At 46.5% G+C, this 24,021-nt stretch overlaps 1 protein-coding gene across 6 annotated transcripts in view; it reads right to left on the reverse strand.

Moving 5' to 3' along the window:
- The window catches only part of TAOK3 (TAO kinase 3), a 74,618-nt gene that overhangs the window by 10,761 nt on the left and 39,836 nt on the right, over nt 1-24,021 (reverse strand). For all 6 annotated transcript variants that reach the window (XM_040081114.2, XM_058422850.1, XM_040081115.2 and 3 more), the window contains 7 exons: nt 23,557-23,670; nt 22,388-22,479; nt 20,336-20,429; nt 18,865-18,946; nt 16,283-16,450; nt 13,302-13,508; nt 5,251-5,385 (listed from right to left, as the gene is read on the reverse strand). In XM_040081114.2, the coding sequence (XP_039937048.1) occupies nt 5,251-5,385; nt 13,302-13,508; nt 16,283-16,450; nt 18,865-18,946; nt 20,336-20,429; nt 22,388-22,479; nt 23,557-23,670 (892 nt within the window). The remainder of the gene's footprint in view (nt 1-5,250; nt 5,386-13,301; nt 13,509-16,282; nt 16,451-18,864; nt 18,947-20,335; nt 20,430-22,387; nt 22,480-23,556; nt 23,671-24,021) is intronic.

Consider the following 24,021-nt stretch of genomic DNA (forward strand, 5'->3'; position numbering starts at 1 on the left):
CCACTTTAACAAGAAAATTTGGGGATGTTCCAGTAATCATCTTTCTGGTGTTCTTAGAGAAAGACTCTTGGAACTCCATTTACTATTTGGAATATCCTGAGTGGGAAGAGCCCCACAGGGATCATGGAGTCCAACCCCTGTCCCTGCACAGACACCCCAACAATCCCACCCTGGGCATCCCTGGATCGCTGTCCAAGCTCTCCCGGAGCTCCAGCAGCCTCGGGGCTGTGCCCACTCCCTGGGGAGCCTGGGCAGCGCCAGCACCCTCTGGGTGCTAAAATCCAACCTCAACCTCCTCTGCCACAGCTCCAGCCATTCCCTGGGTGCTGTCCCTGGTCACAGGGAGCAGAGATCAGAGTTGCCCCTCGGGAAGAAGCCCACAAACATAACCCCGCAGATTACCACGAGGTAAAAGGTGATAACTACAAAATTTGTTCCCCATATAACCAGGAAATGTCAGGATCCTCCACACCAGAAATCTGCAGTTTCTTGGTGCTCTCCCTGCAGCACACAACAATCAATCAGGTCACCAGGAGAACCAAAAACCTGTATAAACTGGAACAGCTTTTATTAAGGTGTAACATTTTCTCAGTTTCCTACCTCTCTGCATCTTTGGCACACACAGAAATGAGAACAGAGATGTCTTTTCCAACCTACTCCCACACGCAGTTCATTTGCCATAAAATCCAAACTTTCTTTCATCCCTCCAAGATTTTAGCTTTATGTAAGAAAGTTGAGCTCACAACTTCTCCTTCAAACCAGCAGCTGTTTAGAGTTCCCTTTTCTACACTGTTTATGCAAGACACTGAACCCTTTCCTAAGGGACAGGAATTCTCACCCCTTGATAACCAAAATTTTGAGCTCCACTGTGCTGGAGGACACAGAGCTCTGAGCAAAATGCTGCCAGCTGCTTCCCACAGCAAGCGGAGATGAGAAAGAACAAGTCCAAAATTTTAGAGGAAAGATCTACTAAGGCAGCAGCCAGATGAGTCCGTTGGGAGAAACTCAACCCTCTGGGATAAAACATCAACACTTCAGTAGAAGAGGGTGCAAGGAACAGCTCCATGTGAAGGTACCTGGTTCTGGAGTCAGGCTGCCCTGGTGCCATTCTCCTGGCCACATCCAGGGAATCCTGCTCCCATGGACACAGACACCTGGCTCTGCAGGCCCCGGATGAGATCACATTGTTCTTCTGCTGGCATTTGGATTTTCAAAGAGAACACCAAGGCCTTTGATAGAGTCCTCACTGTCTGGTCTTTCTGAGAAATGAGATGCCACAGATGTGAGGGAGGAATCCTTCCCTGTGAGGGTGCTGGGGCCCTGGCACAGGGTGCCCAGAGAGGCTGTGGCTGCCCCTGGATCCCTGGCAGTGCCCAAGGCCAGGCTGGGTGGGGCTGGGAGCAGCCTGGGACAGTGGAAGGTGTCCCTGCCATGGCAGGGGGTGGAATGAGATGAGCTTTAAGATGCTTTCCAACCCAAGCCATTCTGGGTTTCTATGAAGTTTTAACTACTTGATCATTGCCTTTGAAAACTGTAAAAGCAGCTGTTGAGGAGATGCATGAGGCAAGGGGGACCTAAGGGGTCAAGCTTGAAAGACACCCAGAAGTGCAGATCAATGCAGCTCTGAAGAGATTCAAAAAACAGCTCTCTCTTGAAAACATGGAGAAGTGTAGTCTCATCAACATGCAGAACCTCTGCCCTTCTTCTCAAACAACAGCTTGCTGAGCTTCAAGATATTTCTGGTTGTTTAACTCTTAACTTATGGATCACCAATAATCTGCAAAATAATATGGAGATGTAGGTGCCTGGTCTCCATTTCAGATGGCAACTTTTACTCCAACAGCAGAAATATGCAGGGTATTTCCCACCACTGTTCCAGGTGAGTGATGGTTACTGTTACCACACAAAACTGATAAAGAGAAAAGTGGTCCAGAAAAAAAAATGACTAAAAATTGCTGATTGAATTATGACCAAAGTTAAGCTCCTTCATCTTTCTTACCCACATTTGCTCATCTTAATTTTCTTTCATCTGAGCAATATGAAAACACTACTTTAAGACTCAAAAGGGGATATCCACAGCCTGTTTCTTTGTGGACAGTTCATTTGACTATTTTCTCTGGAGGTCTGTCCAGTTTCCTTCATATTCAGGTGGTGCTTTTGCAGAGTAACAGGGCAAGACAATCACTCTTCAAACCATGGGGTCACCTGGAGCATCCATCTGTCTAATGTAAGTTCCTCTGTGACCTCTGCACTCCCTGAAACTGCTTCAGCTTATTTTTGGAAAAAGATCCAACTTGAACGTTGGATTCCTTTTAGGAATGCCAGTTTTACCTCCATCTGCAACATCCCAATCTATGGGGAGAAGAGCAAGGCCTTGAGGGCCCCAGACCCTGGACTGCACCAGCAGGAACAGCTGTGGAGTGACCAGAGTCAGACTTGGTGCTTTTCTTCTAAAAACACTGCCCTGGTCTCATGTTTGGGGGTGGTTTTCAGCAAATCCCATAAAAGGAAGTTTTTACACCCAAATATCATCCCATGTTATTGAAGTTGGGGCCAGAACTCCCGTTTTTGATTCTCCGCAATACAGGGCACCTGATGCTCCCAACTGCACCTTTGTGTGCCTGAGAAGATGTTGCCAGCTGCTGAGAAAGGGGTAGCAGCCAGGATGTGGGGAACCATCAAAGCTTGCTAGTTTGCTTGTTTTCAACTACTGTGGGACCTTGAGTACCCATTCACACAGGAAAAAATCTTTTCCAGTTGCCATTGAAAGAGTAAATTAACACAGGAAGATGAATAAAGCCTGAATTTCTGGGTTTGCACTACAAATTCCAGCAATGTTCAGGTCTTTCTCCCCATGTCAGCTCCATGACTAACCTTGCCCCCCCCACAAATATCAGCCAGGGAAGCAGGAAGAAGTTCTCCCTTGGCCAGAGGAGCAGCAGCATCCAGCACCTCTCCCCAGGGCCATTATCCAGGCACTGAATGGTGACAGTGATAAAAAGTGCTCCAACACAAGCACTGGCACCCAAATTCTGTGCAATGGGTTTAAACTTTCATTTTTTCACCCTAGATTTCCATTTTGGAAGAGGTGGGAATGGAAGACCGTTAAAGGGAAAGCTCATCACCGTGAAATATTTCTGCGGCAAACACAGGGACAACTCTGTCCCAACACACAACCTCAGAAGTAAGGACACACCAACACCTCCTGGAGTGCTCAGGTGGTGTGTTGGGAACTTCCCTCTGCACTGGGGAGATCCGTGTGTGTATGATGGGGCACAACAGAGCATGCTCCACAGAAAACCCAAAAAAACAGAGGCTCTCCAAAAAGCTTTCCATCTTCCCCACCCAAAATTTTATCTTTATCATCACTTAGTCATTGAAGCAGAGAGATTCAGCAAATCCAAGTGAGTAAGGAATTAAGGCAGACACAATCCCAGCCCCCCAGGAGGCTTCCATGGGATTCAGGAGTGACCTTGGGATATCAGCTGTCTTCCCCAGAGCTCAGGGACGTGGGAATACCTCACAGCCCATATTTTCATTAGGTCCCAAGGGGGCCTGGCCATGCAATCCCTCCAAGCCACCCAAGTAGCCCAGAGGTGACATTTCCAAGGGAGACAGGAGTTCTGGGCTCTGCTGCTGAAGGCATGACACAAGGTGCAGCAGCTTTGCACAAGGGAGTAAAAGAACATGAATATATTCATCACACATATCAATTTATCAATGAAATTGCATGTCTGGAGTATGATACATGAGTCATTCATCATTTCTACCCTCCAGCCAACCTAACTGGGTCCTACTTTTATCTTCTCAGTGCAGGCAGTAGAAGAGCTGGCACTACACTGGGTGCAAACACACACACACACACAAAAAGGCAGAATTCCCAGGGCAGAGGATCTCCAGGAGAGCAGGGATCCTGCACCCTGTCAGATGTGCTGCATGAAGTCCTCTAAGACACACATTTCTAGGTCACTCTAAACTGGGGGGAGCAAGGGACGCCAGCCTGGGGGGCACTCAGGTTACGGGCACCCAGAAATACACCTGCAAAAGATGGGATTCAGATGCTCCCAGGAAGCATCTGGGCAGAAGCCTGAATGCCACAGCATCATTTTAGATTTTAACAGCAGCAGCAGCAACAATCACACAGGAAAATCTGGGCTGCTGGCACCGCTGCTGCCGCCTCCCTCCAGTCACAACCTTTAGCTGTGGTCTCACACACACACCCCCTCACCCCACACCTTGTGCATGCAGGAATGGGAAGCGATTCTGGGGATGCAGAAATGGTGGTGTGGAAGGAGAACCCCCATGGTGGAGGCAGGAGAAAGCGGGAAGGGGAGGGCTCGCTGGTGTAATTTCGGGGTTGGTCCGGGATGATGTCATAGCACTGAGCAAGTGCCATGGCCAAACCGTGGGGACTTTCTAACGCTTCCCGTCCATCTGACCTCTAATACCAGCGAGCTGAAATATTTAATAGGACATTCATTTTACCTCGGAAGGGCCATTTTTCACCGCTTTCCCTGGAAAAGGCTGCTCCCAGCCCGGGTGGATGCGGGGTGGGGGAGGCGGCACACAACTAACTCTTCCGGCACACACCCCTTTCCCTACTACAAAGGCATCCACAGCAATCACATTTGCAATAGTACAAATCTTGATGGATTCATCCCATCCCCCTCCCCTTTGTAAGCCCACAGCCCACTGTAAGCCCTCTCTCTCCCTTATTGCAGCCCAGCAATCCTTCTGAGGGATCAGGCTGGAAAATGCAGTCACAGTACGGTTGCTTGAAATAAATGAATGAATGAAGGAAAAAAAAAAAAAAAATAAAACCACCAGGCAGCAGCTCAGGGCGGGCAGCACCGATCTTATTGTTCCCAAAGCCATCTGCATCTGCACCTCCACAGCGTTCCAGCAGCTCTCACACACCTCACACACGCTTTATGCACATGCAGATAAATATATTAACAAAAAGGACAGGTGGGAAATGGAGGCTGGGGCGGGGGGGGGGAGGTGGGAATGAGATGATATTAACTTCACCCAGGAAGGTGGGTTATCTCACACTGGAAATGCACAGAGAAATTAAACATATTTCACATTTCCATCTCTCTCTCACTCACACACACACACAGAGGTAAAATCTCTTTCAGTGCAATATCCAGTTGCTATGCCAACAGCACCAACAGCACGGGCGGCGATGGCAGCGAGGGGCCGCGGAGCGGGGTGGGATGGGGTGGGGTGGGGTGGGATGGGGGCTCTTACCAAAGATGCTGATTTGATTGTGGCAAAGCGCTCTCGGTTCCGGTAGTGGAGGGCCTGATTCTGCACTGACTGGGTAGGCCGCACCTCAGGCCTGCGATCCCTGTGGCCCACCTCATCCCTTATAAATACATGATCCTGCAGAAATGGATAAAAACAAGGAGAAAGTCCGGCTGTGCTCTTCCCGCGGCGGCTGCCTCTCTCTCACCCCTCTGTCTGCACAAGCGCGGCTGTAGGAGAGGCATAGTTCAGCTCTCTGCTTAGCCCCGGCAGCTCCCACCGTACAAAATGAATAAGCAACACATTGCAGCTCGGCGTGTCAGCTGATCGCTAGCAGGATGCCTCCGAATCCCTGGATCGGGCTGCCTTTTTTTTTTTTTTTTTTTTAAATCTCCTTTTTTTTTTTTTTTTTTAAACCTCCAGTATTACATATGTGCCAGAAAAAAGCGAGCCGGGAGCAGAAAGCAGAGCAGAGCGATCGGAGTCCTCGGGAAGGTCGGGTTCAAGCACTGCAACCCAGCGATCCTGGTGAAAACGTGATTCCCATGTCTAGGCACGGAGATCCTGTTCCCTTTTAACACCACGGCAACATCCCGCCTCATTCCCTTTGCCCAGCGCTGTGTCCTCGATAGGGTTTCTTTGTCCCTCGTCTGCTATCTGCTGTGGGGGACGAGCATCCTGGCCAAATCCACGGCAGGCTGGAGACGACCGGGAAAGCCTCCGTGACCACTCAGGGATCCTGCTTTCCAGTCATGATCCTGCACAGTTCTAGCACTTTCTCTCCACAGCCCACAAAGGATTTTTTTTTTTTTTTTTTTTTTTTTTCCTTTTTAAAGCAACAGCTCCCAGGTTTTAGCAGGAATGGTTCCCGGTGCAGCTTCCCTCCTGCTCCTTGGCAAGGCTTTACCGGGAGATGGCCGTGCCTTTCCCAAACGGCGCAGACAAATTTGGGAGTGGGACAAAGCTCCTGGAGAAGCCCTCCTAAGAAAGGCCAGCAAAAAGCCACACCACCACGGTCTTCCCAACTGGAATGGTGACAGCCAAAAGCCAGCGCACCTGCAGGCTGCACCTTGGGGATGGAGCAGCCTTGGGACACCCAGCACACCCCGGCAGCCTTGGCTCTGCAGGGCCACACCGTCACCCCCACCAGTGTCACGGCTCCCATCCTCAACCCCCAGCTCCTAAAACCTCACAGGAAGACCGGGATTCTTCCTGAATTCAGTCAAGTTTCCAGTTCTCTGAGGTGCAAAATAAAGGCTGTCAGTGCCTAGAAAGCCCTGGCAGGGAAGAGCTGCCTCCATGAGCAGGAGCAGCTGTGCCACCCCGCCATGCCCCAGCAGATGCCAGGGAGGTCAGAGAGCCCCGCAATTAGAAAGCAGCTACCATGGAATGGTGTCTCCATCAGGACACTGCTGTCATCCCTATGCTCCTTTCCAACCCCACAGACTCCTGGTTTTCCCCTCTGCTGGCCTCCATTTCCAGCTGCTTCTCACCCAGACCCCACGCACTCAGCCCTTTTCAAAAGGATTTGGGAAATGAGTTCAAGCAAAAGCCAATTAGGTGCAGAAATGCTGATATTAAGAGCTGAACACCACATTGATTAAAAGTGCTTTAACCCCAAACCTTTCCTTATCCTTCCTTTTGAGTGTTCCCAGTCCATGCTCACCTTTCCCTTTGCACAGGGCCCAAGGCCACCACAGAGTCAAGTCTGCACCACCTCCTTCACACCCACACATGGGACTCAGAATGAGCCAAAACAGCTTAAAAAGGACAGTTCTCCATGGAGATATGGAGTGTCAAAACAAGCTGCAGTTTCATTTTATACTGGTCATCCTTATACTGGCATTTGTGGCCTTGTCTGATGGGAGAGCCAGTGAGACCACAAGACACAAGAGAAATCACTGAAAATTGGGCTGATCACAGATTTCCAGCTTGTGCACGCTGGCGTGACGGGCAGGGCTCTCAGACTTGCCCACATTCCTGAAAAAGGCACATCTGAGGCTCTAGAACAGCCACCCCCAAAAAAACCTAATGAAACACTTGAAGTCCAACACCATGACACAGTTTAATCTGACCCAGGTCCTCACCAGAGCCATCTCAAACCCTGTAGTGAAGATCTACACCAGACTCACCCACCTGAACCACAGAGGAAACAACAGCACACAGGAGCCACCAGAGCTGCACTGCAGCCACGAAATGAAGGTGGGGACAGGACAAATGTCACCCCTGGTCACACACACAGAGCCTGTGAGTGCACAGGGCTCCCAAGGGCTGCTGAGGAATACCCCAATCCCTGGATCATCTTCCTTCTCCCCATTATGTTGGTACGGCAGGAGGAATGGGAAATATTAAATTCAGAGAAGATGCAAATTGCTGAAAAAACACCAACTTTTTAAACGGGCATTCAGACTTTTCAGAATGCTCCAAAACACCACCTAAAGTAAGTTTAAGTTGCAAGTGCTTTTTTATGCTGGAAAGTTAATCTGTGATTTCCTTTTTGTTATCCAAGAGGGGGATTTTTAGAGGGCAGAGTGTCACCCTGGCCTTGTTTAATGGGATCTCTGGTTACTGCAGCACACACGAGAAGCTCAGAGCAGAATTAAATTGCCCTTCAGGAATGTGAATTAACCACATTCTGCATTTCAAACTCAGCTGGGCAAGGAATGGGAAAATTCCTTTGCAACTGAGCAAACCAAAGGACCAACTTCAAGGGGACAAAAAACTCAGTGGTTGTCCTTGGCACCCCTTAATCCAGGATCTGAGCGTTCTGCAGCAGACAGGCACCCACTAACTCTCAGCTAAGCCCAGGGAATCTTCATAGGCGCAACATTTTTTGGAAAAGCTGTCCCACTACCAAAAGATGAAAACACTTGGCATGAAGAGTTACCATATCTACCAGGTTCCACTGCCCCAGGGACAGCTGGTAAAAGAAATAAACCTATGAGCAGCCACATCTCCACCAGCCTTCCTCAGATGAGGTGAATGATGGCAAAAGAAAAACATCTCCCTACAAACCCAGAAAACCAGAATTTTGCTACTTTTATTTTAAAATAAATAAAAGTATGCTTCTTCTCCCAAAAACTTGCTAGGAGACACTGCAGCCGTAACTGTCATCACAGATAAGGAAATTATGTTTCCAACTTTTGGCTTCAGATGTGTGGGAAACAAAGACCCAAAACTGGCACCTCAGCTCAAGGCACCCACTAAGTAAAATCAGACTGAAAGCACCCCAGAAACTCATCAAGCTTGGGTAATTCTCAGCCCCAAATCTGCACTTCAAACCCTGGTTTGTTTTTGAAGTAATGTATCTTCTGTATACACTTCATCTTCCACCTGTTGTCTGTGGGGATTTTTGCAATATTTACCTTAAGGATGCAACTTTGGGCATGCTCAGCTCACAACTCACTCATTAAAATCCTTTTATTCAGGGCCAACAATCCAGAATCTTCAACTTCCTACTGAAGGAATAATTTGTTCTTCTGACTGTATCATGCACATAAACAGTTGTCAGGTTGATCAAAACAAAGGGAGGGATTTAGCTGGGACATTGCCAGGACAAAACCTTTCTCAGATATTCCCACAGCATGATCTGACCAGAGCTGGTGGAGTTTCCAGTGGTTTAGGGGGTGCTTCCACAGCTGGATCTGAATGGCAGCTCCTGGTGTGTTGTCTGAGCACCTCACAATGAGTTTGTGTCAAACCACGAGTTCAAAATCCACTAGAGAGTGAATTGTGCTCCGAGTCCCAACCCCAGTTCTACCACACACTCTCTTTTCATCCTTCTCCTCATTGAAAAAAGGCCTTTACCATCCAAATTCTGCCCAGCCCAAAGCTGGGACACCTCCACCTTCTCCTCAGGAGGAATACTCCCTTTCACCCTGGGTTTTTTTTTTGCTATGCACACCAAATAAAACCTCCACAGACACAGCAGGACTCATTAACTGCAAGAGCTGCCAGTCTCCTACACAAACAGGAAAGGCAATTTCCAAGCCACACTAAGGACTCCTATGGAATTGCAGCAAATCCCTGCTTTCCAGGAATTTAAAGAGCAAGGAAAACAACGGTGTGGCACCGCTTGTCTTAATACACTGCACTAGGTGTCTCGATAATTGACAGAGAGGTTTAAGTTCTCTCCATGCACAAAATTCCCCACAAATGCTGAAATTAACTGGAGCAACGTGAGATGTGCACAGGTTAACTTACAGGATCTGGGAAGTCACTCAAGTTGCAGCAGTTATTGCAAAGGTACTTTATTATTACAGACATTGGGTGAGAATTTGTGATGATCAACTACAAAGATCCTCTTCTCCATCTTTTTTGTTACAAACCAAATCTTAATCACAAGATTTCCCTGACATTTTACCAACCAGGTTTCAGCAAGCACTGCTGATTTTAAGGCTGAAGCAAGAAACAGCAACAGCTGAGTACTGCAGTTGAAAAAAACCAATATTGTACTGTTTTTTTGTTTAGATTAAAAGATGACAACATCTTATTATTACAGTTTTGCAGAAATAAAATAATAATACATTCATTGAGGACAATAAAATTATATTTCTGGGAAGCCACCTGTGCCCACGCTGCCATTATCCAGCAGCTGAACAAAACAGGTGATAAAGGATCTCTGATGCACCAGCTGATGCCTATACTCACTTTATCATCTTACTCTGGGAGCCAAAAATCTTCATCCTCATTTTTAAGATGAATTAACTGATATTTATCTGATTTTAAAATCTGGGTTCCGTGTCTTTGAAGCACAATGTGTTTGGAGTTTAACTCCCTGCCCCATTTTGTCATTTTGGGGGCTCTCAGACACAACTGGGTTTGTATCAAAGCCGTCACCTACTCTTCAGCTCTCAACCTGTGCAGCTGAACAACTCCTAAAGGGAGATGGATGTGAGAACGTGTATCCATAGGCAAGGTGATCCCTGGATGGAGTAGCAGATTTATTTAAGCATATTCAGAAGAGACCCAGATTTCTTACACTGAACGTACTGAGATGTAGATGGAGGAGCTCACCAACCTGCAACAGGGCAAGGAAAACTTCCTCATCCAAGCAAGACATCTGAATTTCCTGAAAAGAATATGCTGGTGAGCAGGGTTTGATCCCAAGGATGGGCTTCCTGCCTCGGTAGCTCGCATGATTGCCATTTTTTTCCTTACAAGAGCTCAGGACACAACCCTAAACTAAATAACATGAAAAGCTCCACATTCAATTATGGTTTGTTTTTATTTTCAGTATTTTATTCCTGTTCAGTGATTTTTCTTCCAGCCTAACAGGTGTACTCTGCCAGGTGGGAATCACCTTTGCTCTAAGCTCAAGTTTAAAACCATGGAGCTCTGCTGTGTTGTGGAAGGGATAAGGCTGTGCCTGTTTTCCAGAGAGGATTCATCCCAAATGCAGCAAACCCCAAGCACCTTGGCTGCCATGAACTAGCACAGCCAGTGACAATTAACCAGATCAGAACAGGTCATTTCACTTACCCTGTGACCACAAAACATTTTTGGAAGTTACAGCCAACTAGCAGCTGTTAAAAAAAAGAAAGAAAATGAGTTGTTTACAAGCGCTTTTTCTCCATCAGCCTCTTCCCTAAGCCTGTGCTCAGGGTAGCTGACCACAGGACAGGTGCCAGGAGCCCTCCTTGGAGACACCTGAGGCTTCTCCAGCCAAGCACCACACAGGGATGGGCTGCTCCTCATCTCCTCCAGGCCAAGGCCAGCCCAGCCTGGCTCTCCACACCAGGCAGGGAGCACTGGAGGCTGAGAACTGCGTCTCACACCACCACACACTCCTCCATCCTACGTTCTACCTGCACGTGACATTCTGGGGCTGTGGCCCACAACACCAAAGAGCCTCTGACACTTCAGAGCTTTCAGCCATAGGAGATACCAACACTCCAGGCCATTTTGCCATCTTGGACCCCTTCCACCATCTCGAGGTTGTCGATTAACACATTTGTGAACACCACAATTTTACACAACACCTTTGACTTCACCCGTGTCAAAATCATCTCGTCTGTGACCCTATACCCACGAAAATGCTGCTCACGTTCATCAGTGTTTTCTTTTTAGCCTTTAAAGGCTGATGGAATGCAAAACAGCTTAAATTAAACTTGAACCCCAGCTTCTTTCCGTTGTGTTTGTGAGGGGCTCCAGAGGGATACCCAAAGCTTCATCCCAGGTTCCAGAAACGCAGTTAAAGCACAAAGACAAACCGAAATCTTGGCAGAACAAGGAACTTTACCTTGAAAATGAAGTGGGATGTACGTGGATAGGACCCCCCCAAAATGTCCAGCTCCAATTTTAGTCTCTTCACATATATTAATATACACGCAAGAAGCAATTTTCCATTTAAAACTGCATTCCCCAAAGTAACAAAGAATAAAAAAATCGTGTACTAAATTAAAGCAATGTATTTTCAGACTGCAACACGTCCTGTTACAGAGCCCAAATCCGCTTTATGAATTACATACAGCAGAAGGGAACATTTTCCAATGGAGAAGGAATCTACTCCAAGGATCAGCAGTCCTAGCCAATCATTAACTGTTTTGTGAAGACCATCAGTGCAGACCTGGGCTTTCTGCTCCCAAAATTACCCTAAAACACCTGTGTTAAATGATCTAGAGGTGGTTTCTTTTATAATACTTCAGTTACAAGTGTGCAAGACACCCTGGGTTTTTTTCAAACCAGATAAAAACTTCCATGCGGTGTCTGTGCATCCTGCCCATGTGAACAGCTACACACAAGTCTAGGAGGACTGAAATCCTGTATTTGTACTTCAGAAGTGTCATACAACTGTTATAAAACATTAATATTAGTCTTAAAACAAGCAGGAATTCGACTCCTTTCACAAATGCCATTTATACCTGGTGGGAGCAGCTCATGTTTTGTTTTTATCAACTGTAACGACCCTGAGCAGTCATTATAACCCATGAATTCTGTGAAAATCACTCCCTCAAACTTCCATTTTAATAATGGAAGAGTAAATATGGCGAAATTAAAGTTAATACACATTTTAAAAGCCTATACAAAATAAGAATGAGCTCCAATCATAACCACCCAGAACATCCATCAGTGGCGTTGCTCTTCACTCAGGACAGTTCCATGGGCAGGCATTCGGTACCTAACACCTCATTTTCACCTTTCTGAATCAACAGTCTCCTCTAAAGATGCGGTCAAGTGTCTTTAGGAAAGAGGCAAACCTCTAAAACCTTTACAACTTCTCTGCCGGTATCTTTAAATATGTAAGTCCATGTTTTGTTGAAGACAGAAGTTTTCAACAGTTCTTAATATCCAAGGACACCAACCCTGCACTTCAGGAGGAGAAACTGCTTAGAAATATTTAGTTAGTTACAACCAAGCTTTACTGTAACCTTACAAACAAGAAATCCACACTTTTCATGCTGCTGCAATGTTTTGGCTCCTCTGGTGAAAAGCAAACGTACACTTTGAAGTTCCTTGCAAATGAAACCAACACAACCAAACCTACATTTTGCTGCCCACTAGCAAATGACACTGCTAAGGCCAAGCCCAAACTATTTTAGTCAGACAAACAGCAGAGATGAGATGCAGGCTTACAGCTGGACAGCCTCAGCTCGATATCCAGCCCTAAGAAAATGGAAGGCATCAGATCACAGCATGCAGCGAAGGAGCAGGAGAGCATCGAGTGGAACTCGACTCCGAACGTACCTCGCGGGAAGGGTCCGGAGCTCTGCACACTTCCGCTCCCCGCAGAGGAAACCCAAGTGCAGGCAGGTTTTAATCACACACTGTGCCTGGCAGAGGGTTAGCTTGGCTGCCAGGAGCAGCACAGAACACAGGACAGGCATTCCCAAGGAAACAAGGATGTCCCAAGCAGAGAGGAAGAGGTGCACATGCAGGGCATGCGGGGAGGCTGGGCGACCCTGCCTAGGCACCGACAGCTCTTTCAGCAGCAACCCCTCCTCATGGGCAGAGGTTCTTTAGATGCTTTTAAAGACAAAAACCCCACAGAACTCGACCCTGGCAAGCCCAGCAGCAGCTCCTGCTCTCAGCACAGAGCACCAGGGCACACGTACCTTCTTGTGAACAACGGAGGAGGTGGAATTAATGGTGCTCTCGTCACTATGCATCATGACCAGCTCAGGGCTGCTCTCATCCAGGACCTCCTGCATGCTGCTCACACTGCTGCTCTGGCTGCCTGTGCTCACAGACATGCTGGGGATGGAATGGTTGCTGCCCAGACTGTCCATCTTCCTATTCAGGTTTGATCCGTGCTCACTGTCCTATAAAACAAGGGGCATCAGTTACAGATCCCGCAGGGGTTCACCTGCTCAGCACGTGCCTGCAACGCCCAGAGTTTGTCTTAAAGGTGACTCTGCAGACTTCAGGGGCCTTTGGGCATTATTTTGCCAACTGCACGTCTCAGAGGGCTGTCTGGGTTCTGGAATGCTCCATATTGGGCAGGTAGCTTCTGGCTTTTCCCCTACAATCTGATTGCATCAGGTTTTCGAGCCAGATTTTTTTCCACATATCCTTAAGTGTGGGCATGGCTCTTGGCTTGATAAGAGACATCCAGGAATACTGGATGGCTGGTAGAAGGAGCCTCATAATTAAGAGAAATGATCCAAGTTTGAATTAAAACAATGTCTCAAGTCAGGATCTGCTGTAACACATTTCCTGAATCAGAAGATACGTAAGAAAATTAATCCATTTATTATTTGACAAATTCTACATGGTGTAGAGGTTTTAACCTCCATGTCCCAAGCAGTCAGCAATTTGATTTTATCAAGCTAAAATCCCCTTGGAACCCTGTGTTTTCAGCCAAGATAAAGGTGAGTGAAGAATCTCAGAAGCTGACTCAGACAAGCCTGCATTATTATAGGGGTTAAAACTTGCATATACATAACTAAAGATTCCTCATATAAGAGCTATTTTTGATTTTACAGACAAATACCAGGAGCTGGCAGCCTTTTTTCTTCTTCCGTAGGAGTACAGTAATGCCAGAATATGCACTTAGTCTGGACTGATTTAGAGAATTTATGGAGTCCTTTGTAATTAACTAGTGGCACCAAAGAGGCTCACAAGGAGCTCGCAGTGAGGACAGAACTCTGAACATCCTTCAGCTCCTGGGGTGAAGCAGCCTTGACTCACTGAAATGAGCAGCCTGCTGCTGCATCCAGTTTACCCTGGCCTCTGAAGGGAGCTTGGGGAGAATTCCATTACAAATCAATTAACAGGGAGCTCATTTTGTTGGAGACCGACAGAAAAGATAAAATTGCGACTTGACAGATTTGCCTTTGATTGTGTGATTATTTTTTAAGCAATCAGCAGATCATTCAGAGCCTGTGTGAGAGCACTTAAAATCCAGAATAATACTATTTTACAGAGAACACAGGCACAGGGGAACGAAAATATTTTCAGGATGCTTATATAGAGTTGCAGAAGAAATGCTTAATGAAGGCTCTGTGTAATTAATGAATGTTTATGCAGGAAGGACAGAGATGAGATTGCACATGCAACCTTAGCACTGGCTTCCTGACTTCAACTTTCACCTTCCCAGAAAGGCTCTGAGGAAAGCATTGGTAATATTTTGCATGCTAAAAGATTTTTAAGGTTCATCTTCCACCTTCAAAAGCCCAAGGTAGAAGAAGGAAGTGCCTGGTGGCATTTCCAGCGGGGCAGGTTCTGTCCCCAGCTGAGCAGGAACTGCAGCACGCGCTGGGTGTGCTCTCGCTGCCCAGTTAGTGACACACACACACGAGCAGTGACACCTCCTGTGGTGGGACAGGGCTCAGGGTCAGTGCAGAGCATGCTGTGCACATGCAGAGTGTCAGCTGCATCCCTGCAGACACAACAGCTCTTCTCCCTGCTCTCCTCAGGAGCGGGGACAGGAGGAACAGAAGCCACACCTGGAGCCAAACAGCGCCACGTGTTTCCTGTGGAGCTTGGAAGTGCTCAACAGCCAAGAGGGAAATCCATTCCCTGGCACTTTGCTGCCCTGTCAATGTGGGGAGAGAAACTGGAAGGTGTCAGTGCACAAGTCTGACAATCCCCCAGTCCCCAGCTAAGCTCCAGGTCTGGAAGCCAGAGGGGACCTTCAATCACAGCAGGTGCTGTTCTTGCTCCTTTGGGGCATCTTCACAGTGAGAGGGAGCACAAAGTGCCAGTCACCTCCTCCTGCAGCTCCACCCGAGACCCACGTGCCCATTTCTGCAACCAGTTCAGCTTTAAAGGAGCATTTGACACCCCCAAAGCTCAAACCCAAGCCCCTGAGGATCCTCTGAGCTTGGGCACCTTGCTGTGTGTTATTGCCTCACTGCACTGGAGCACAAGGAACACAGACATCAATTTGTCTGTCAGTGTTCTTCATCGAGAAGCAGTCACGGATTTATTTATGCATTGTGCCTGCACCAAGCGACATTAATTTCCATCTAAGCTCATCAATTGAAAAATGACTGGTTTCCTTCTCTCAGCCACAGTTAGGGTCAATTATCATACACTGATTAAGTGGGTTGTTTATTACAAGATTTAAACTGAAGCTGCATTTTAGGTCTTTAACCTTTTTCTTCTTTAACATTAAAGAATTTTTTTAAAATAAGTCTTACTAATTCGGTGATTTGCTTTTCAGCTCATGAGAGGCCAATTACTTTACAGTGAAGTTATGGTAATTGAAAAAGTATTAACATTAATGGAGTTGTTTTGACAGTGCAGATGAGAAAGAAAAGCCTGGGCTGTCAAAGACCCTCCTCCACACAGGCTGGGAGCCACTTCTCACAGAGAACCTCCCTCAGAATGAGTTTCTTCCCTGAGGCCTCCAGAAGAAAGGGCAGCACCGGAAAAAATGCAAAGTTTCACATGTACAGTAATTGGCAGCTTTAACACTGAGCAAGGACTGCCATCACTCATGATCCTCTCCTGCCTCTCTGCTGATCCAGATGATATTCCAACAACCTTCCTCACCTAGGCTGCGCTTCTTCTGCCACCCTAAGCACAGGAACATCTCCCTGGCCCTAAAATTCCTTGTAACAGTGTAAATGGGGTAACAAATCCCGAGTACCTCCTCCTCCTCCTGGGACTCGTTCAGGGGGCCGTTCCGTGTCTCCTGGAACAGGATTTTCTTCATTTTCCGGTACTGCAGGTTGTCCAGCTCCCTCACTGCATCCTTGGTCCTTTGGATGAGGTCTATGAGCACCCTGGGTGGTCGCTCCCGACGGACAAAATCGTGCTGGGTTCAAGGAAATAGAGCAGCTCATTTCAGACTCTGGGGTTAACCCAGGGACAGTGGGAGACCTTTCAGACCCCTGAAGCGACAGCTCCCATTCTGCATTCATCTGTTCATATCCAATAACTGGTTTCTTTCTCAAAGACTCCAAACACACTGAGCTTGTGCTGGGGTCAGGTTCTCTGAGCTCTCCAGGCTACACAGAAGATTTGTCCCTTCCTGAGCCAGTTCACTCAAAACACACGAGGTGACACTTCAAACCTTGGAGGCACAGGAACGAACAAAATGCATCCAGAACAAAGAAGAACCAACCTGCAAAGATTCATCCTGCATCCATCTATTCCAATTCACACACAAAACCAGCAAGGAGACCACAAAGTTTATTTACACCCAAAGCTTTTGTAGCCAGAGTTGAAATCAAATCAGGCTCTTGCCAACTCCTGCACAGGTTTTAAGTGCAGACTTAATAAATTCTTTAATGGTATTTGAGAACATGATTAAAACCTCTTCTCTGATTTATCAGGTACATTCTCTTGAACGGTGCAGCTGGCAGTGGATATTAAAGTCTCCAGTTTTCTCATTTAACCTTGGCTAAAGCAAGACATTTGCCCACACTCTATATGGGATCTCTACAGCTGGGTGTGCTGCTTAGTACTTCCCAAGGGGGAACATTAGGGCACAAACATCCTCTGCATGCTTACAGAAAAATCTACAGTGGAAACAGAAAAATTTGCAATGGCACAAAAAAAAAAAAAAGGAAACTTTGGCAGAAAAAAGTTGTTCTCTACTGCACATTGCAAATGCCACAAGGGGCTTTTGTTAGAGCCTCAACAGCTGGAGCCACCTGCAAGGAAATTGTCAGGAGGGTCACCTTTGCCTGCTCAGCCTCACAGCTCTCCTGTGGGCTCAGCTCCAGAGTGAATTCATCCCTGGAGCTGGAGTAACCAGCACGTGGAGCCCCAGCCCGGCCTAAAACAGGAGCCTCCAACTAAAGAGCTGAAAGGATGAGCTATTCATCTCTTAATGATCTGTAAATAAACTAGGAAAGCATCATGCCACAAGCTGATTTCTCATTTTTAACTGAATTCAAATTTGTGCATTTGAGTTCTGCTAGTGGGGACAGCCAGTCATTTCAGTACCCATTTTTTGCTTCTAGTGATGGTGTTTATTTTTGAATCAGAGCTAAAAGTTCTAAACATCATTTCACACAGAAACAAAATGAATCATTTCTGCTCCTCAACACAGATAACCACCATTTATTCCTCTGTGAACAGTAACAATCTGCAGCTTATTTATGATTAGGGAAAAAAGAACCCATTTTTATCTCATTGTACATCATTTTTAGAAAGCGGTGAGACATTTGGAATCATGATCCTGAATCTAAATCCATTCTATGTGTGCACTCAAATATTAAAATGTGACCACGTGAAAAGTGTAGGGCAGGCATAAATATAAATAAAATATAAATCTAAAATACAGCCTTTACAAGATTTCAGACTCAGATCTCAGCTCTAATTGTTTGTACAGACTCCAGCCCAAGGAACTCCTGAAATCACATCCTTCAATGAACTCAGCCTGTTCCTAGAGAGCAGCAAGGCTGCCAATCCCCAGGAATGAATCACTCCAAACCCCACAACATAAACCTATTAGCTGGTCAGGGTGCTACAAGTAGAACCAGGAAACAAAACACTGATTATTTGCCACAGCACAAATGTACCACAGGAAATAAAAAAAAAAAAATACACCAGGTGCCAAAGGGAGCACAAACAGCTCCTTCATCATTTACCTGGAGAAGTCATTGGCACCAGCAGCCAGAGAGCAAGGCTAATAATCAATTTTAAAGAAAAGCCAAAGCCTGATGGAAGAAGGGCTGGACAGGATTTCACACCCCCCTACCTCCTAATGGCAGGCTGCTCCTGAATTTCCCAAAAGCAAAGCCCTTGGAGCTGTAAACAGTTCCTCTATTTTCCAGGTAAACTGAACCCAAATGACTGAAACTGGAACTGATTTATGATTCACTGACAAAACCTTGGCAAACTCTACACACATCACTCCCAGGTCCCCCTCCTACAGGCTCTTGGCAATTACGGACCTGTAAAAACCCCTTCCAAAATGGTCCAGTTATTTCCAAAACAAGTTTAATTAATTGGGTTCAGTATAGAAACCATTAAAGGGATTTAAACAACTTTTAGGTCTGGTGGTTTGATTAGGGGAGGAAGTCAGCCTTGGCCTATCCCCTTAAAGCTACTTTTAACTGCCAAGCATGAGGCATGAATGGAGGGAAAAAGAAAACCAAAAAAGCCAGCCAAAGAGTGGATTTCTACAAGGGCAAATATTTGTCCACCATCTTTACTATTATTCTGGTAGACAAACAGATATCCCCCCTCCAAATTTCTGGAAAAGATTTGATAAATTACCCGTAACAAATCTGTTGATGATGGCCTTTCCTGAGGTATTTTCTGCAAGCAGTAATCAACAAATCCCCTAAAGGAGTCTGACCTGCAAATAAAAATAAATTTAAAAAATTAAAAATCTAAATGAAAATAAGAAGCTCAGGATCTGGAATGCATTCAAACTTTTCAGTGCAAAGCAAAAGAAAAACATTGAGTAATTTGTTCTTAAGTTCTACGGCAGAGAAAGTAACTGGATTCTTCCAAATTCCAAGTTGATCTCATCAAGTCTTTCCCACTTAAAAGTTGTTGAAAAAACATGGACACACAACCATTCCCCAAGCACAAACTGAAAACCAAGTTAGAACTATGTGCACCAGTCACTATTGAATGATTTTACTTCAACTGCTTAAAAACAAATGACAGCAGAATTATTGGGAACTCCAGAAATGCACTCACTGATCTCTGGGAGGTTACAGAGGAAACCCTGCCTCAGTAAAGCCCCTCAATGCTTCCTTCAGCACTTGAGGCATTATCTGAGGTTTTATCCCAACTGCAAAGAAGGAAACTGATCGTTTTGGTACCACTGAACTCAAAAGGAGCACAAAAAGGCACCTTGGTGACTCCAAGAGAGCAAACAGGGCACTGTAAACAAGTGCCTGCAATCAAGAACGTTGATGTGGTGCTGTGTTTATGCACAGCTGTCTCTGCTCTGGATTGCAAATCCTGCACAGAACCTGGGGACCACGCTGCAGGCAGCAGAGCAAGCTCCTGGAACCTTGAAAAATGGGCAAAACATGGAGGGTGAAATGAGGAAACTGGAGTGGTCTTGATAAAATATCAGCAATAAACAGTTGTGCTGCTCAAATGCCCAGCAGAGAAATGGAGGAATTTCACACCTCACCAGGAGCTTTTGTTCCAAGCCTTCTGCAGGCTCTGCCAAGCATCATCCCAGAGCAACAATCCAGCCTTGGGATCCGGGAACAGGGCAAGGCCTTTGCTCCCACAGAACAAAGTGTTCTTGTACCCTGAGATTCTGGAAGAAGCCTGGAGCACGGGGAGTATTCAGTGGCCACAGAGCTCCGAGGGCTTTTGGAGTCACCCACTGACAAAAATATCCAATTACCTCCACATTCTCCTCCCTTCCTCCACACTTCAGCTGCACAGCAATGCTAACACAACTCCTCTGCCAACGGGGATCTTTGGCAGCTGGAAATTCTGCTGATGCTGAGCCACGGCTGGTTTAACACACCTGAGAGTATTTTAATTCCCACAGCAGCGACACCCCAGAATTAACACCCCCACACTTTCAGATTGTAGAACAGCCAGAGTGACAGAAGGTCAAAACTGAGCCAGCCTACACAAGACTTGAGAACACACACAAATCACTGCACTGCCAATGAACCAACATGTTCACTGTCAGGCTTGAACTGTGCAGTGTCACAGGGCATTCCCAGGGAAATAAACAACAAAAAGCAGCTGTTAATGGTTCTCTTACCATTCATTTGATTGTAACCTAGGGGAATCGTTCTGGGCTATGTGATATAAGGCACTCATTGCATTCATGTTGAAAAGTGGAGGCTTCCTTTCAGCTGGAAAAAGAAAAGAACAGAAAGGTGTGATAAGGCTGTCTGGAAAGAAATGAGAAATGTATGGAAGTATGAGCAGGGTATCACTGCTAAATCAATGCTCAGTGCTGTTGTCATCACACTTAGGCCAATTATTTTAATGTTCCAAGTTAGACCAGGATACCCACTCAAGGAAAGCTGCTGTTCACTTGGAGAGGGATGACAAAAATCCAAGGAGAGCAGGATACTAATTATAAGGAAGAGTCTGCAGTAAATTTTACTTCAACTGCAACATCTCACACCTGATCTGCTGTGGCAAAATCACCTGAAACAGAGTAAAACTAATCTGAGGCACAGTTCAGGGCCGGGACATGCTGTATCAGTCCCTACACATCTTTGATGCACTCACTACCGGAATCATGTGGGTTACAGGAAGAAGTGGCTGCCTGCCTCATTTGTCACTGCAAGTGGGACAGGTTACCAAATTCACTTGCCAGATGTGCCATGAACTCCTTCTCACTGAAATCTTTCCCAGTGCTTGCACCAAGAGGGCACCTGCCCAGCAGCCCCTGTCCTCCCAGGAGGGCAGAACTCAGAGTTCTGGGGGAGGCTGGATCCCACCAAGGTCACTGGTGCCAGGATTTCTCAGTTCTTTCAGGCCAGAGCAGTCCCTTGCCATGCAGGCAAACCACCACATCTGCTCTTCCTTAATCACTGCTTACTTCAGCTACACGAGGAATTAAGACATCATCGTTCAAAGAAAACCAAGTGCTGCTCAACAAGAGATTTCCTCCCACTGCTGCCTGACCTCGTGTTCAGACAGAGAATCACACAAAGGTAAAGTCTGAAGTTTAAAAAAGTTTAATGCTTCTTAAAAGGGTATTTTTAAAGAAAGCAAATCCATCATCTCTGTAAAGTGGCTTTGACGTTCCTGAGTAAAAAGCTCCACAGAAATTCTGGTACCAAGACTGTGCCTACAGAGGGTTGCAGAGTCTCTCTCCTACTGCTGCGATTTAGTCCTTGAGAGGCTGTGACACACCTGAACACCATACAAACAAAAATCATTGGCCATGCACAACAACAGACACCTAAAACTTCCAATTCTGGCATTCTTTATATCAAAACACAGATTGTGTCAGCATGCTGGCACATGAAATGCAGCCATGTTAGTTACTGGTTATCAACACCATCTCAATCCTGGAGATAACAAAGAGAGGGATGTGCAGAAGAAATGTTATCTCACATCTCTGCTGATTAAACACTCACCAATGACATTTCCAGTGAACTCACCCACACAGTAAGTTATTGGTGTACTGCTGGTAAGTAGAATCCATATCAAGACTGATTTTGGAAAATAATCTACTCAACACATGCAGTGCCAATATTCAAACTTGAAACACACACTTGGAGTCTCCTCTGTGTACCTGCCATCACATCCACCTCTGCTCCAGGCTCTGTGGATGTGCGTCATTTGCCCTTTGCAGTGCAAACCCTTTTCTTCTCCTCACGTAAAGAACCTGTCCATGATGATTCACGGCACAAACTTTTCAGCTGAGACTGAAGCTTTTTGTTTCAGAGAGCAGGGAATTAAGAAGAATTAAAAATTAAATGTAGGTCCCTTCTGACACACAATCCTTAAGACACCAGTTCCCCTGACACAACAGCTGGGGCAACTTTCTCAGAGTGCAGCTTGGAAAACACAGATAACAAACCATGGTTTCCTCTCACTCAAGAGCAAAAAGCTCTGGTTCTCCAGGGAATAACTGAGCACAGCAGACTAACATGAAAGCACAGTGCATTAGTGCTTTGCTCTTGATTTGCCAGCAAAGAAAAGATTTAACTCAACTGCCTGAGTTTTCCAAGTCAGGCATTTTAAAGGGGAAAAATAATGAGGAGGAGGAATAAGGATCTCCCCTTTTTGCAGGAGCTCCTAACACACCACAGAGCTCAATACCCACCTCAGCTGCAGTGTGTGCACTCACCTAACTCGATGCACGTGATCCCCAGAGACCAAACATCCACCTTCCCGTCGTACTGCCCCTCGTCCATAGCAAGGATCACCTCTGGTGCCATCCTGCCAACCAGAGCAAAGGTGCCTTAGGGGACACACGGGGTCACTCCAAGCACACCAGCTGAGCTGCTTTCAGCCCCTTAGGCAAAGCCACAGAGCAGGAGAGACAGCAGGGAGCTGAGCAAAAGTGTGCTGGAATGGAACAAGGACTGACCACACCGGCAACTCGTCAGAGGAAAAGCAAGAGAGGAAAGGAGGGAGGGGAAAAAAAGGGAAAGGGAAAAAGAGGGAGAGAAAAAAAGGGGAAAGGGAGGGAGGGAAAGGGTCAACCCAATCATTTTCCTGTTAGCAGAACATGCTGGCACATAGGAGACGCCCTATTTTCAAAGGAATTGTAGCTGCAGGCTGACAACAAGGGCTGGGAGCGCCCTAAAGACACCCCTAGCACCCTCCCCCAGGATCCCCCTTGGCACACCAGGAGCGTTTCAGCAGACAAATGCAGCCTGTGGGTACAGCCAAGAATGGAACAGGGAAATTGGGAACAGAGGGGACATATGGTGGTCCAGGATAAAGGGATGAAGTGAGGACAGAAAAGCAGCAGGCCCAGCCTACAAAAAAAAAAAAATCAGCCTCTTAAATCGTGTTCTTCCAAAAAAAGGCTTCCTGCCAAACGGCCTCATTCCAAGGCTGGGCCATGGTGACCTCCCAGCACTGCCTGGGGCCTCTGCCACAAAATCAATGGAGCATGGAGCTGTGCTGGTCCTCGGTGCTGGGAATGCCAAGGAACTCGGGTGACCCTTCAGCAATTCCTTCAAAACAGGATTTAAGTAGCTGTGTGACTTCCAGTCTAACAGGATCCCTTTTCTCCATGAATGTCTCATTCCCATCACCTGTGGCAAGCGTGAGTTATTTTTAAGCCAAGGCATTACAAGAGTGGAGCCGTTTCCAAGCACTGCACAGCCTAAACCTCTCCTTATGGACCCTGAGGAAGGACAGACTTCCTGAAGATCTGGACACTGATGTCAGGGAAACTGCCCAGCTAAGGAAGATTTTATCCAGGTATTATTATCGTATTGTGAAGCACTGGAAAGGGAAGAGAGCAGTTTTATAAAGGACTAAAGCACTGCAGGCTTCACTTACCAGTAAGGCGTTCCCACAAAAGAGTTGGCGGGGGAGACTATAGATGCAGACCCAAAATCAGCGAGTTTCACTTGACCTGGTTCTGTTAGAAGAATATTTCCAGCTTTAATATCCCTTTAATGGAGAAAAAAAAGAGGAAAAAAAAAAAAAATTCAGCATGATGCAAACCCTGGTGAGATGCCTTTGTACTGCTGGGACAGAGACACAGAGAGGAATTCACTGTCAGTGTTTCAGCAGCCAGCTCAGAGTAACCTCAATTCCCCCATTCCCTGGACAGCACTGCTTCAAAAGTAATATTATGGAATATTTCACCCACAAGTGCTACTCGTACATCCCAACCCTTCTGCTGCAGGACAAGTGCTGAAGTCTTGTGTGTGCATGAATGAACACTTTGAAAGTACAAGAGAGGCAGCACAGGCTGTCCCCTTCGCTGTCACCTCCACTGCCAACGTCCCTGTACAACAG

Source organism: Hirundo rustica, chromosome 17 (genome assembly GCF_015227805.2).
Source record: "Hirundo rustica isolate bHirRus1 chromosome 17, bHirRus1.pri.v3, whole genome shotgun sequence".
Lineage (NCBI taxonomy): Eukaryota > Metazoa > Chordata > Aves > Passeriformes > Hirundinidae > Hirundo > Hirundo rustica.